Source organism: Fundulus heteroclitus, unplaced genomic scaffold (genome assembly GCF_011125445.2).
Source record: "Fundulus heteroclitus isolate FHET01 unplaced genomic scaffold, MU-UCD_Fhet_4.1 scaffold_43, whole genome shotgun sequence".
In the NCBI taxonomy this organism is placed as follows: Eukaryota; Metazoa; Chordata; class Actinopteri; order Cyprinodontiformes; family Fundulidae; genus Fundulus; species Fundulus heteroclitus.
This window is the reverse complement of record NW_023396846.1, coordinates 441,148-457,100: the sequence shown is the minus strand read 5'-3', so window position 1 is coordinate 457,100 and position 15,953 is coordinate 441,148. Positions and strand designations below refer to the sequence as shown.

Below are 15,953 nucleotides of genomic sequence, written 5' to 3'. Positions count from 1 at the left end.
TCCACCCCCATGCTTCTCTCTGGGCATGCAACAGTCTGGGTGGTACGCTTCTCTGGGGCTTCTCCACACCATAACTCTCCCGGATGTGGGGAAAATAGTAAAGGTGGACTCATCAGAGAACAATACATGTTTCACATTGTCCACAGCCCAAGATTTGAGCTCCTTGCACCATTTAGACCGACGTTTTACATTGGCACGAGTGACCAAAGGTTTGGCTATAGCAGCCCGGCCGTGTATATAGACCCTGTGGAGCTCCCGGCGGACAGTTTTGATGAAAACAGGAGATTTGAGGTGCACATTTAATTCCGCTGTGATTTGGGCAGCCATGGTTTTATGTTTTTTGGATACAATCCGGGTTAGCACCCGAACATCTCTTTCAGACAGCTTTCTCCTGCGTCCAGAGTTAATCCTGTTGGATGTGGTTCGTCATTCTTGGTGGTATGCTGGCATTACCCTGGCTCTTGATACATCACAAAGACTTGCTGTCTTGGTCACAGATGCGCCAGCAAGACATGCACCAACAATTTGTCCTCTTATGAACTCTGGTATGTCACCCATAATGTTGTGTGCATTGCAATATTTTGAGCAAAACTGTGGTCTTACCCTGCTAATTGGACCAACCAACCCCTGTATATATATATATATATATATATATATATATATATATATATATATATATATATATATATATATATATATATATATATATAATCTGTCAACACTAAAACAACATTGGTTGTGCTGTATCTATATATTTCTACTGTATTGTGATGTATTATATTGTCTTTATTTTTTTCAGCAGCAGTGTTTTGTTGTCTTTGTGCCAGGATATCTCATGGCCTTACTGTGTGTCGGTGATGTACTTATATTCTTGTATTTTGTTGCTTTTTTAACACCATGGCCAGTGGACTACAGATGAAAAATAACATTTGGCTAATTCTGGCTGTTTTTAAATCATGAATTGTCATGTCATGTTTTTTTATTAAGTAGCACTGTCCCCTTTCAAATAAATAAATCTAATCTAATCTAAACTTAGTTCTGAAGCAACAGAGAATGCGCTTTATCAGGAAGACAAAAAATAAAAGTAAAAATTAATACCAGAGTAAGTATTGTAAAACTATTAATAATACGGCACATCAAGGTAAGTTAAATAGTGGAAAAAACTTACAAGCATATTTCCAGAACGATGTGAGAAATTACGTAATATGCATGATATTAGAGCATCATCTCGGAGTAGCTAAGGTGTGTGAAAGAGTACTTAAGTATCTGAGACAATGTAAACGATTCATGATCAGATGAGAACCAGTAAAACCTTGATACATTATTATTCAGAAACATGAAAACCACTTCATACTCTTTAACATTTGATTCATTAATAACCACAATTCTGATTGATTCATATCTTGATTATAGAGCTTATTTAATTCTGCATAGGAAAAAAACACAATAATTAAACTTAACACATCATATTCTAAGGTCTTCGGCTGGTAAGATGGCATTTTTTAAATAAATGCTGACTCGGGCTTCTAATTTTAGGCCTGAGAATTTGGGGGATTTCAATATTTAATTTATTTCCCAGCATGCATCCCAGGCTTGACCTCTCATGACCTAGACAGTTCCAGGATTTCAGTCTGATGTGTCCTTCATATATTATTTTGTTCCAGCTGCTGGAGGACAACATTGTCACTTTTATGAAAAAGGAGCTGAAGAATATCCAGAAAGTTTTGAGTCCAGATGACTCAGACTGCTCAGAGAGTCAGAGAGATGATGAGGAGGTGTTGGAAGGTGAGGAAGAAGAGCAGAATAGGAGCAGCAGAGAGGCACTGATAAAGATCATTCTGAACTTCCTGAGAAGAATGAAGCAGGAGGAGTTGGCTGACCGTCTGCAGAGCGGTAAGAAGATTTCTACGAAGATTTAACCTGATGGATAAATCGCACTTTTATTAATGTTTGAAGAGGTGGAATCACATTTATTCACATCATCTTCTGAAGATCGTTTGGTTTCCTTCCTGATTTCACTTTTTGTGTTGATTTAGAACATCTTCCTACAGTTTTTCAACATAAACTTAAATCTGGTCTGAAGGAGAAGTTCCAGTGTGTGTTTGAGGGGATCGCTAAAGCAGGAAGTCCAACCCTTCTGAACCAGATCTACACAGAGCTCTACATCACAGAGGGAGGGACTGGAGAGGTCAATGATGAACATGAGGTCAGACAGATTGAAACAGCATCCAGGAAACCACACAGACCAGAAACAACCATCAGACAAGAAGACATCTTTAAAGTCCCACCTGGAAGAGATCAACCAATCAGAACAGTGATGACAAAGGGAGTGGCTGGCATTGGGAAAACAGTCTTAACCCAGAAGTTCACTCTGGACTGGGCTGAAGACAAAGCCCACCAGAACATCCACTTCATATTTCCATTCACCTTCAGAGAGCTGAATGTGCTGAAAGAGAAAAAGTTCAGCTTGGTGGACCTTGTTCATCACTTCTTTACTGAAACCAAAGAAATCTGCAGCTTTGAACACTTCCAGGTTCTGTTCATCTTTGATGGTCTGGATGAGAGTCGACTTCCTCTGGACTTCCAGAACCAGGAGATCCTGACTGATGCTACAGAGTCCACCTCAGTGGATATTCTGCTGACAAACCTCATCAGGGGGAAACTGCTTCCCTCCGCTCGCCTCTGGATAACCACACGACCTGCAGCAGCCAATCAGATCCCTCCTGAGTGTGTTGGCATGGTGACAGAGGTCAGAGGGTTCACTGACCCACAGAAAGAGGAGTACTTCAGGAAGAGATTCAGAGACGAAGAGCAGGCCAGGAGGATCATCTCTCACATGAAGACATCAAGAAGCCTCCACATCATGTGCCACATCCCAGTCTTCTGCTGGATCACTGCTACGGTTCTGGAGGACGTGTTGGAGACCAGAGAGGGAGGAGAGCTGCCCAGCACCCTAACTGAGATGTACATCCACTTCCTGGTGGTTCAAACCAAAGTGAAGAGGGTCAAGTATGATGGACGAGCTGAAACAGATCCCCACTGGAGTCCAGAGAGCAGGAAGATGATTGAGTCTCTGGGAAAACTGTCTTTTTATCAGCTGCAGAAAGGAAACCTGATCTTCTATGAATCAGACCTGACAGAGTGTGGCATCGATATCAGAGCAGCCTCAGTGTACTCAGGAGTGTTCACACAGATCTTTAGAGAGGAGAGAGGTCTATACCAGGAAAAGGTGTTCTGCTTTGTCCATTTGAGTGTTCAGGAGTTTCTGGCTGCTCTTCATGTTCATCTGACCTTCATCACCTCTGGTGTCAACCTGATGGAAGAGACACAAACATCTAAGGAGTTTTCAGTTTCTAAGGACCCTGAACCAAAGTCTTTTCATCAGACAGCTGTTGATCAGGCCTTACAGAGTCCAAATGGACACTTGGACTTGTTCCTCCGGTTCCTCCTGGGACTTTCACTGCAGACCAATCAGAGACTCCTACAAGGTCTGCTGACACAGACAGGAAGTAGCTCACAGATCAACCAGGAAACAGTTCAGTACATCAAGAAGAAGATCAGTGAGAATGTGTCTGCGGAAAAAAGCATCAATCTGTTCCACTGTCTGAATGAACTGAATGATCGTTCTCTAGTGGAGAAGATCCAACAGTCTCTGAGTTCAGGAAGTCTCTCCACAGATAAACTGTCTCCTGCTCAGTGGTCAGCTCTGGGTTTCATCTTAGTGTCATCCGCAGAAGATCTGGATGTGTTTGACCTGAAGGAATACTCTGCTTCAGAGGAGGTTCTTCTGAGGCTGCTGCCAGTGGTTAAAGCCTCCAACAAAGCTCTGTAAGGACACAGATTGTTGCTGCTTTTATTTCTGATAGTGAGAAATCTGCTAATGAGGTAAATATGGATACATGTTGCTTCAGATTATTTATTATGAACCCGTTCACAACAAAAGGCAACATAAAGACTTGGTAAATCAGACAGGTCCATCAATCTTTCCAAGGGGAACATTGGTGACTGTAAAGAAATCAACAATATTTCTGATGAATTGTTTAATAGCAGATTTTTCTCCCTGTCTTCTCAGACTGAGTGGCTGTAACCTCTCAGAGAGAAGCTGTGAAGCTCTGTCCTCAGTTCTCAGCTCCCAGTCCTCCAGTCTCAGAGAACTGGACCTGAGTAACAACGACCTGCAGGATTCAGGAGTGAAGCTTCTCTCTGCTGGACTGGAGAGTCCAAACTGCAAACTGGAAACTCTTAGGTACAAAGTTCTCCATCCTGTTAAAACCAGATTTCTGTTCATTACCTGCTAAAAACAAGATGGAAATGTAAGTTCTATGATAGATTTCTTCTTGACATTTTCTCCCTATGAACACAAACCAGACACAGATTCACCATATAGGAGTGTTTCTTGAATGTTGTCTTTTGCTGCCCCTATGCAAGAATGATACATTTTCAGGACACCCCATCATAACAGAATGTGTCAAAAATGTTATTTTTATTATTTTCTGTTTTATTTATTTAAAGTTGTTGCTCTAAAGATTACCTAGAATACCTTTTACAATTTAAATACATTATATAACAATGTTTTCTTACAAGTAAAAATTTTCAGCATTGCCACACAAATATTCAATATTAACAACATAAAAGATTTTTAGCCCCACTCGTACCTGCAGTCAAAACAAAGGATGACACAAAAATGTTCACTCCCTGAAGACACAACTACTGTTTCTGGAAAGACCACACAGGTTAATTTTAACTATCCGTGAACCTCATCTTCATTAAAATTCAGAGACCCATAATAGATAAGCTGTAAATGGAGCAAACATAATATCAAGCCATAAACATTAAAGAAAAACTTCAGTTTCTACTTGAGGAGTTTCAGTCAGGCTTCGGAGCTCATCATAGCACTGAAACAGCTCTGGTGAAGGTCACCAATGATAGTCACATGGCCTCAGATAATGGACTTGTGTCTATACTTGTCCTTTTAGATCTCAGTGGTGCATTTGATACAGTTGATCACAATATTCTCCTAGAGAGAGAAGACTTGAACATACTGTAGGGATTAAGGGGAAAGCATTAGGCTGGTTTAAATCTTATCTGTCGGACAGATTCCAGTGTGTTCATGTTAATAAATCTTCCTCAAACTCTAGGGTCACCTGTGGAATACCACAGGGTTCAGTCCTTGGACCAATTCTCTTTACTATGTATATGATTCCGATTGGTAAAATTATCAGACAGCATGGGATTAATTTCCACTGTTATGCTGATGACACTCAGCTATATTTATCCATAAATCCTGATGAATCCAATCGGTTTTATATATATATATATATATATATATATATATATATATATATATATATATATATATATATATATATATATATATATGTGTATACAGGCCAAACTGGACCTATATTTTAGGTCCAGTTTGTAGTTTGCTTAGAGCCAGAACCTTCTGAGGCGCTTGTGTCAGTTTTGAGAGTTTCCATCCAGTGGAGTTCGTGTCAGGATTTGTCTGTTTAAATATGTCAGATGTCTGTCTTTTTATTGCCTACCGAACAAAATACAGCTTGATTTATATTTTATGTTTATTATAACAAACTGCGTATCATGTAACAAACTTAATATCATGTGTTGAATTGTTTGTCTGCAGCTCTTCAGGCTGTCTGGTCTCAGAGGAAGGCTGTGCTTCTCTGTTTTCGGCTCTCAGGTCCAACCCCACCCATCTGAAAGAGTTGGACCTGAGCTACAATCATCCAGGAGAACCAGGAGTGAAGCTGCTGTCAGCTGGACTGAAGAATCCACACTGGAGACTGGAATCTCTCAGGTATGGAGGAATAAAGGTATAGAGGTACTTTATGACAAAATTTATAACTTATTTATATCCTTGGATAATAAATCAAAACCTCCTCAATTAAGCCCCCCCCCCCTCCATTTCTCTCCTACCCATCTTATCACTTCCAGTCAGAATATTTGCATAGTAATAAGGCTAAAGATTAATTAGGAATAGTTTAATGCAGTGTGTCAGAGTGTGAAGATCAATCAATCAATCAATCAATCAATCAATCAATTTTATTAGTCAACTGCAATTTGCATTACAATCGAAATTTCAGTTCCAGTACAACCGTCCATCACATACACTTAACAAACATTTTGGGGGAACGATTGACTGAGGCCTTGCGTTGCCAGGAACACACACAGTCGGCCGCTGCTACATGAGCGCTAGCCGTGAGGTGCGTTCCCCAAACTGCCCCAGACCCCGCTTTACACGGGGTCCCTAGGCGCTGCCTTGAAAACTCTCGAAGAAAGAGCAACAACATGGGGGAAAGAGGGGAGGGAAAAAAAAAGAGACAGATGTTTGCCTATTTATGCTCTCACCTATAAAGAGACAAACAACCGACACAAAAAAACCCTCATAGCACAAAAGCACAAATAAACACAAGACAACATGTATGCAGAAGGTAAACATTTGAGACCTGTCGCGTGAGTGTAATTCATCAGTTTTTATGAGTATCAGTTATGCGTGTGTGTATGGGCGAAAGTGTTTTTCTCCGTGAACACTCTCCAGAGGCCATTGTCCTTGATGTTATCAGCCGGCCCACAGTTCAGAGAAGCATCCTCAGGTGTCAGCGGGGGAGGGGGGTAGCCGGGGGCTTTTCTGGGCACTCCGTCATAACAATCCAGGAGAAGATAGGGAGGGAATCCAAATATGTTATTTGTTATGAGACAAGCTGCACTGCCTTTCCTGTCAGCTTTTAAGTCTTTTGCTGGCTCCACATAAATCCAATTTTCCAAATTATTGGGCTTTTTCGCGCTTCACTCCCAGATTTTATCCCATCTCCCCTTGAGTTCAACCCCAAAGTCAGTCTGCGTTCCAGCGCAGCCAGCTTTTCGGCTTGGCTCCATTCACCTGCCAGGTTTGTCCGTTCACAGCCAGAGTGAGCGCGTCATGCAGCCGGCAGCCTGATCAAGGCCAAATGGCTCCGACATCCGCTGTATTTGCCGATACTTCAAAAATCCACAAAAACCAATAAGTAGAGATCCCAGTATCCTTAATCCAATGTGAAAATTTCAAACGTCCAGGAATGACAAGGTCGAAAGACACACCGTTTTCCTCCAGGAATTTAGGGTGTATCTCACAAAATAAGTCAAATCAGGACCAGACGGGTCCCCCTTCCGTTGCCTACCCGTCGAAAAAAAATTTATCAATAGTATTGAGAGACCAGCTTACCAGATCCATGTTTTTCAGAGTTCGGTTGATATGAAGAAAGTGCTCAGAAGACAAGACATAGCAAAGCAAAGCAGGATAGGGGGGGGGGGTAAAAGCTGCAGAGAGAGAAAGACACGACCGACCTCGGAGAGAGACAGAGAGAGTCTGACGATGATACAAATCATGACAGGCTCAGCATAATGGTCTGTTCCCCCAGAAATAATAGAAAGCTGTGGGCTGAGTTTGTGCAAGATTTTAGCAGAAAGGCTTAAAATACAAAGATCACTTACCATAGTCTTAAGCATGTGTAAATTAAATAGCTGCATTAGACAAGTGGTGTTCTGAAGGCAGGACTGGGGTGCAGTTTCCAGACTCGCCACCAGGGGGCGTTTTTGAGTCTTGTTAGAATATATGTAAAAATGTTGTTTCTGGAAGCTATGAGGATCTTTACAAGCCAAGTTTTAGAAGCAGTCTATGTGGTCTTTCTTGACATTGTGAATCCTTAAGACTGCTGAATTTTGTTTATTGTCCAATCAGAATGATTTGTTAAGTAGGTTTATTGTTCTGGATCTTTTCTGTCAGCTCATTTTAGCTGACACCAGATATGGCTAACTAAGCTAACCTTTTCCCTTCAGTTGGTGATTCTGATCATGTTTAGTTGCCTTGTTTGCTTGATCTTGACGAGGCGGCCTCTCGATCTTCCTTTCTCATTTACTGAGGCCCGCCTCACCCAGTTCATAAATTTGACCACAAAGAAAGTAACAATCATCAGATAAAACACTTGGAATATACATTTATTTAATTACAATTGGAATTCCAAGGGGAGACACACACAATTATATCCTAAAGCCCCCATGTAGTAAAACACTGAGTCTGCCTCCCTGGGTTGGGCTGCATGCACCTGTCGGAGGTGCAGCCCTAGGGCGCATCTATTAATAGCTGGGGTCCTCTCTGAGTAAGTGAATGAATGATGTTGGGGGCTGCATACATACATGTCTCCGTCTCCCCTAAAACAAAAGAAATCCACATTCCAGTGTCAAATAAGGAGTTTGCTTCTTGATGCATTTACCAGATGTTTCTAGGAGTCTCCACTCCTGATGTGACATCAGGGAGGATCTAGGCTGAGAGCATCTAAAATGATCAGTGTTCGCAGTTTATGTTCAGTTTTAAGTCGTTTAAATGTTTTTTTAATTAAATTAATTTATTTCAGACAATTAACAAATTCAACACATTTAACAAATATTAAATAAATAAATTTCAGAAATTACCAAATAATAATAAAAAATAATCAATTTAAGAAATTCATCAACCAAGTACTACATAAAAAAGTAATTGATAAACAATAAATTAAATTTTATGTTTCAGTTCAATTAAATCATTTGAACATAAAAAGAAATGAGAAACAAAATTTTTCTCTAAATAAAATATATCAGGTATATTTACCCTGATTTCTGACATTAATCAATGATTAAAGAAAGTTGTCTGAAAAGGGGTATGAAGAAGTAAAACTTATTTTTAATACCCCTTCTCCCTCTAATTGCACTTAAAGTACCATCCTATTAACCAACAATGTATTGATCCAAAATTCACAAAAAATATAAATAATTATATTATATATTATAATTATATATATAATTAATTAGAATATTGTGATAAAGTTCTTTATTTTCTGTAATGCAATTAAAAAACATGAAATGTCATACATTCTGGATTCATTACAAATCAACTGAAATATCGCAAGCATATATGGCAAAAGGATTCCCAACACAGTACTGAGTGCATTAATGGACATTTTCAAATGTTTGATTTTGTTTTGCTGTTATTTTTTTTTTACTTGGTCTGAGGAAATATTCTAATATTTTGAGATAGGATTTTTGAGTTTTCTTCAGCTGTACGCCATAATCAGCGATATTAAAACAACAAAAGGCTTGCAATATTTCAGTTAATTTGTAATGAATCCAGAATGTATGACATTTCATGTTTTTTAATTGCATTACAGAAAATAAAGAACTTTATCACAATATTCTAATTTTCTGAGACAGTCCTGTACATACACACACATACACAGTGCTCAGATATATCATTCATCTCCCCTCATTACAATACCTGTTGAAAAACATCAGTTTAAGCCTTTTTTTTAAACAGGCTCATGGTTGGACATTGCTTCAGCTCTTTCTGGAGTTTATTCCAGACCTTAACACCACAGACTGAAATGCATTTTCTTTTCATGGTGGTTCGAACCTTTAAGGTTCTAAAGTTAAGATTTTCCCTGAAGTCATCTCTATCAGTGAACAGCTTTTGAATATCGTCTGGTAGATGTTTATTTCTAGCTTTATACATCAGCTGAGCTGTTTGAAATTCTACGAGATTGGGGAGTTTGAGGAGGCAGGACTTTATAAATAGTATGTTAGTATGGTCATGGAATCCTGCCTCGTGAATCATTCTGATGGCCCTTTTTTGTATTATGCATAATGGCCGCAGTGAGGTTTTATAGGTGTTGCCCCATATGTCCACACAGTAACTCAAGTAAGGTAAGATAAGTGAGCAATACAGAATATGAAGAGCAGCATAATTTAGAAAATGTTTGCTTTGCTGAGAACAGCAATACTTCTAGATATTTTTGTTTGAATGCATTTTATATGAGGTTTCCAGCAAATCCTATCGTCTATCATTACTCCCAAAAACGTAATTTCCTTAACTCTCTCTACTGTCTTATTGTCTATAAGGATATGTACATTTGTTTTACTTTTGCAGTTTCCAAACAATATAAACTTGGTTTTATCCAAATTTTATGATAATTTGTTAATATCAAACCATACCTTAAAGTGACATAACTCTAAGTTGATATCAACTACAAGCTGATCCAAATTATCACCTGTACAAAAAATATTAGTATCATCTGCAAACAAAACAAACTTAAGTATTTTCAAAACTTTGCAGATGTCATTTATATATACATCCAGGTTGTTAAGGAGGGATTTCCTTTCTCCTCCCTGTTGGGGCTTTTCCTGTGTTTGGATACATTAGTTGTGCTACAGCGTCACCAGCTGTCCATCATCATCATCATCATCATCATCATCATCATCATCATCATCATCATCATCATCATCATCATCATCATCATCATCATCATCATGCCACGGGGGGTCGTGGCCGAGTGGTTAGAGCAGCACGCTTGCACTCAGAGAAGGATGCAAGTACCCGGTTCGATCCCCAGTGCCGGCACTCTGGCTCCCTGAGCAAGACCCTTAACCCCAGATTGCTCCCCGGGCGCCGCACATGGCAGCCCACTGCTCCCCAAGGGTGTTGGGTTAAAAGCAGAGAACAAATTTCGTTGTAATGTATGTTTCAATGACAATAAAGATGATATTACTATCATCATCATCACAGCCCATTTGTGTTTCTGCTCTCAGCTCTTCTTTTTTTCCATGGAATTTTACAAGTGGTTGTGTCAAAATGTTGGACTGGTCCTTTCTAAGTGTAGGACAAAGTGTGTCTGAGAGACATGTAATGTCCATGATTGCTGCTGAAAGAGACTGATGGTCTGACCCCCCTCCTCCTTTCAGGGTGGAGCCTGCTGGAGTCGGATGGTTGACACCAGGTCTGAGGAAGTGTAAGTGTGTTTTTCATTTGATTCATGACAACAAAGCCGCTCACATTCAACCATCTTCAAACTGTCCATCACTCATTCAGGAGTCATCATCAAAGTGTCAATAAATGATCAATAACTGCAGCTGGATTGTCTTTGTTCTCTCCATCAGATTCCTGTCAACTCAAAACCGACACAAACACAGTGAGCAGAAAACTCAAACTGTCTGAAGACAACAGGAAGGTGACATATGTGGAGGAGCTTCAGTCATATCCTGATCATCCAGAAAGATTTGATGTTCCTCAACTGTTGTATAAAGATGGTCTGACTGGTCGCTGTTACTGGGAGGTCGAGTGGAGAGGGAACGTTGAGATATCAGTGAGTTACAGAAGAATCAGGAGGATAGGAAACAGTGAAGACTGTGGGTTTGGAGGGAATGATCAGTCCTGGAGGCTGAGCTGCTCTGATCGTGGTTACTCTGTCTGTCACAATAACAGAGAAACATCTATTTCCTCCTGCTTCGTCTCCAACAGAGTAGCAGTGTATGTGGACTGTCCTGCTGGTATTCTGTCCTTCTACAGAGTCTCCTCAGACTCACTGATCCACCTCCACACCTTCAAAACCACATTCACTGAACCTCTGCATCCTGGCTTTGGGTTTTGGTGGTCAAAATGTGGTTCCTCTGTGTTTTTGCACTGAGTTAAGTCCAAAGAGTCTCCTCATCTCATAGAAAGCCTCTCCCTGTTGAACCGATAGTTCAGTCTGTTCATGTCTGTCTCTTTCTCTTAGAAACACGTTTTCACATTCATGGTTTCAATCTGTTTCTTTGTGAAACTCTTTTAAATGATTCATAGGAAACTTCTTCCTCTTCCAGTCCTTAAACGATGGAAGCTGGGATTATTCCAGGATCCACACGTTATTTTTTTGCCTGTCTCCAGTCAAAGCTTCACTTTGAATAACAGGATGTTAAGTTTCTCTCTTGTTTTATTTACTTTCATTCATAAGTCAGATGTCAATAAAATGTTGGGCAGTTTTTCTCAGTCTATGGACATTATCTGTTTCTGTCGGCTCCTATTTTTCTAAACACTTTTTAGATTCAAATGTTAAATCTTCCTTTTGTACATTTACTGCAGTTCTACTTCATTTGTTTTAATGAGCAATAAACAGATTTTCTTCTTTCCTGCTCATTCTCTTTTGTTCCTCTGATCAATTATCAATTTTTTTATGAAAATCTGATGCTTGTTTCAATAAAACAAATTTTTCAGCTTTAATCATCTTGAATAAAACAGAGAGCAGAAAACTAAAGCAGCTGCTGCTGTTATTGTTTCTTAGAACGTCCACATGTTACTTTGAGGAAAAACTGCCCTTAATTTAACAGGCTTTTCAAACCCAAAACTCCCACAGATCACTTTGATTTTTCGGCAAAAAAATGAGAAAGGAAAAAAAAAACCTACGAAATTAACCAGAGGAGAAATAAAGGCTTTTAACTGAAAATAAGAACCATGAAAATCAAACTTTTCTCCTCTGATCTTGTTTTACTATTTTGTTTGATTCATTGATTTTTTGTGTTATTTGTTAATGAACTTTGGACTGAAATTAAGTCTTTTATTTCATCACTATCATTTATTCCTGTAGTCGGGGTTATCCGCAGCAGGCATGTCTTCTGCTGCTATTTAAAAGCATCCATGGAGTCCAGTGATTACATGTAATTGTCAGGCTTCTCTGTTTTCTGTGCTCTAACTCTGCTTCACAGGTGGCTGCAGTTGACGGGTGGGCGTGGCCCACACCTGCAACTCATCAAAGAACCTTCGTCTTGGGCTTTAAAAGGGGTACACAGACAGCTGGAAGACGCCAGAGTGTTACCCCGTCGTGGTATGCCTTGGCCACTGATCTGTCTCCCGTGCTTCGTACCTGTGAGTTTTTGGAAACCCTATTTTTGGACTAATCTTGTCTCCTGTTATTCTCCAGGTTGTCGTGTTTGGATTTACTCACCAGTGTTGGCATCGTGCTCAGTGAACCAGTCATCTGAATCCACGCGCTCAGATTTTGCTCTGGTATCTCCACTCATACTCCCTTGGTGGTACCAAACCGGGCGTGAGAACCCCCTTCCTGAATTCACCTGGTTTATCAGCTACACTCCGGTTCTTCCAGCTGCTCCTCCTGCCTGCCGTCACAGTGGTGCTCTCTGGGCCCTTCGCCTGCATTCCATCTGCCAGCCCTCCTGTCAATCAACCACCTGTTACCTTCAGTGAGTAACAGTCACAGAGTCCCTTTTTCACTCATCCCCCCCGGACAGGTCTCCCCAACCAAATGGTAAGCGGCGCAGCTTTTGGAACATTTCCCTCTGGTTTGATTCTTAGTACACATATCCTCTTTCTTCCCGCAGTCATTCCAGCTCTGACGTTCAGACCTCGCCTGTCGCATACAGCGTGTGCTTCCCCTTTGTTGAACCTTAAAATAAACATCTCAAAACTGTTCCTGCTTCCGTCTGCATGTGGGCCATACACTTAAAAACCATGACAGTAATGACGTTCGTTACACAGTCTGGGTCCAATAGCTCGGACGGATCCGTGTCCTTGGACCCTAAATTGAGTCTGAGCAGGTTCTGCTCTGAGGATCTCTGGCTATGAGCTGGAATGTAAGGCTGAATCCAGTCCCAAACGTAGGGAGGAGCTGCTGTCCTGTGGAATAGTAATTGTTTGTGTTCATTCCAATTCAGAGTTGTATGGTTATTCAGAATTCAGAGCTAACCTCCTTTGGAGTTAACATCTGATATTAACACAGAGACATTTTCATTGGATTGGTGATAACATGGTAATGGTTTAAACTCAAATTGCACTTATAAGTTGAGTCGTCACTGTTGCTGGATAAATTTGATCAGTTAGAGTCCGATCAGATCATTTGTTCCAGCACACCTGAGTTCATAACAGCAAATTAATAAATGCATTAGTAGTATAAATCATTACAAGCTTCCAGCTCTGGCATCACCACCATTTGAACTATATTTTGTTATAGCTAATTTTTGAGTTGAATGACTTATTATTTAAATTATAATACCAATTCAATCTGAAAAACTCACACAGAAAGAAAAGGCAATTAGAAGAATTTTATTGATACAATATTTTAAGAGTTTGGCGCTCAGACCTCAGCAGGAAAAATTCACGCTGAATTATACTTCAATGTGCATAAGCAGGCGTATGAGAATAGGGATATTTCCCCCCAGGTCTGAAACTGGTGGTGGAGTGGAGATAAACAAAGTTTGTTCAGTCCATATGATGAACTGTTTGAGCTAGATGTCCAACTTGATAAACACAGGTTTGCATGAACTGTCCATGATGGACAGTTCACACGCGCTCTTCAAGCGCGTGTGAAGAGGAAAAACTCCCCTTTGGGAAAAAACCTCTGGCAGGAACCAGGCTCGGCATGGCGATCTTCTGCCGGACCGTTTTAAGGAGTGACTGGGAATTCCATAAGAGTCCAGGAGGAATTACACTCTGATAGGGACGAGGTTGAAGGAGGACCGTAGGAAAGCCAGGCGAAGCTTGCTACTATGGTGGAGAAGGGGATGGAGGTGGGTTGAAACCGGTCAACAGAGTCCAAACCGGACACACCCAGCCATCGCTTGCTCGCTGAGCAGAAGGCCGAGACGAGGATGTGGAGTTCTTTTAGGATGAACCCAGGATGCTGATTGGCTTCGAAGAGGAGCAGTTCAAAGCTGATTGGCTTGCATCGGAGGCGGATGAGTCTCTGATTGATGGAGGTAGACAATAGAGTTTCTTCAGTTTGAATTTTCGCTTGAGCTCCATTTCTATCTGAAAAACTCACACAGAAAGAAAAGGCAATTAGAAGAATTTTATTTATACAATATTTTAAGAGTTTGGCGCTCAGACCTCGGCAGGAAAAATTCACGCTGAATTATACTTCAATATGCATAAGCAGGAGTATGAGAATAGGGATATTTCCCCCCAAAAATTGCCGAGGTCGAGGCCGGTGCGTCTGCATGGTCAAAAGACAATGAGACTTGGATTAAAACTAAAAACAGAGACAAGTAGGATGAGTTATAGAGGAAAAGTGCTGCAAAGGCAAAGAGCTGCAAAGGCTTACCAAAACAGGGCCGGTTGCCACGAAGGCCTACCAAAACAGGGCCGGTAGCCGCGAAGGCCTACCAAAAACAGGGCCGGTTGCTGCGAAGGCCTACCAAAATTGAGTGAGATGAATGGGAGGTGTATGGTAAGGTGCATAAATAGAGATGGTCGGTCTCAGGATGATACTTGGAACTGAAAGGCTTGCAAAGGGGAATGTCTGAAGCGAAATACGACATTAGTGCAATGGTTCTTGCGCTTGCCGAAAAGCAGGCCGAGAGATGATTTGGAGTTGCTGTTTAAGGTGAACACTGGATGATGATTGGGCTTCGAGGAGGTGTGGCTCGAAGCGAATGCTCCATCGGAGGCAGACAAGCCTCTGATTGAATGGATGTAAGCAAGAGTTCTTTGGTTGTATTTCCGCCTTTAGCATCATTTCAAACTAAAGACTCACAAAGAGAGAAAAGCGATAAGAATTTATTGACACAGTAGTTTAAACTTTGGCGCTCGGACCTCTGCAGGAACATAAACAGTGATTTATACTTTAACGTAGATAAGCAGATGTATGAGAATAGGGAAATTACCCCCCAACAAATGCCGAGGTCGAGGCCAGAGCGTCAGCAAGTTGAGAAGGCAGAGAGAAGGAGAAGGATGAGTAATGAAGGAGAAAAGATGTGAAAGCTTAGCAAAGAGGGCTATTGCCACAAAGGCTTACCAAAATTAAACAAGATGAATGGAAAGATGAGGTGAGGTTGATGGAGAGGTGGAAGGTGAGGTGAATGGTCAGTTTCGGGCTGATGCACGTGATGAATGAATAATCATGGCAGGGAGCAAGGTGGGAAGCATGTAGGGGACATGGGAGGGAACACACAGGGAGCATGGCAGAGAACGCAGGGGGCATGGCAGAGAACGCAGGGGGCATGGCAGAGAACACAGGGGGCATGGCAGAGAACGCAGGGAGCATGGCAGAGAACGCAGGGAGCATGGCAAGGCAGAGGCATTGCAGGCCGCATAGAAGGAAACATGGCAAGGAGCGTAGAAGGAAACATGGAAAGGAGCATAGAAGAAAAAATGGCAGAGG

The 15,953-nt window shown here is 41.0% G+C and overlaps 1 protein-coding gene across 1 annotated transcript; it reads left to right on the top strand.

The window, feature by feature from the left end:
- Positions 1-1,614: 1,614 nt before the first annotated feature.
- On the top strand, positions 1,615-11,605 carry LOC118560420 (NLR family CARD domain-containing protein 3-like). The gene is made up of 6 exons (XM_036131407.1): positions 1,615-1,893; positions 2,037-3,828; positions 4,073-4,246; positions 5,645-5,818; positions 10,768-10,814; positions 10,963-11,605. Exons 1-6 carry the CDS (start codon positions 1,635-1,637, stop codon positions 11,487-11,489), a joined length of 2,973 nt encoding a protein of 990 aa, XP_035987300.1. The 5' UTR covers positions 1,615-1,634; the 3' UTR covers positions 11,490-11,605.
- The last annotated feature ends 4,348 nt before the right edge of the window (positions 11,606-15,953 follow it).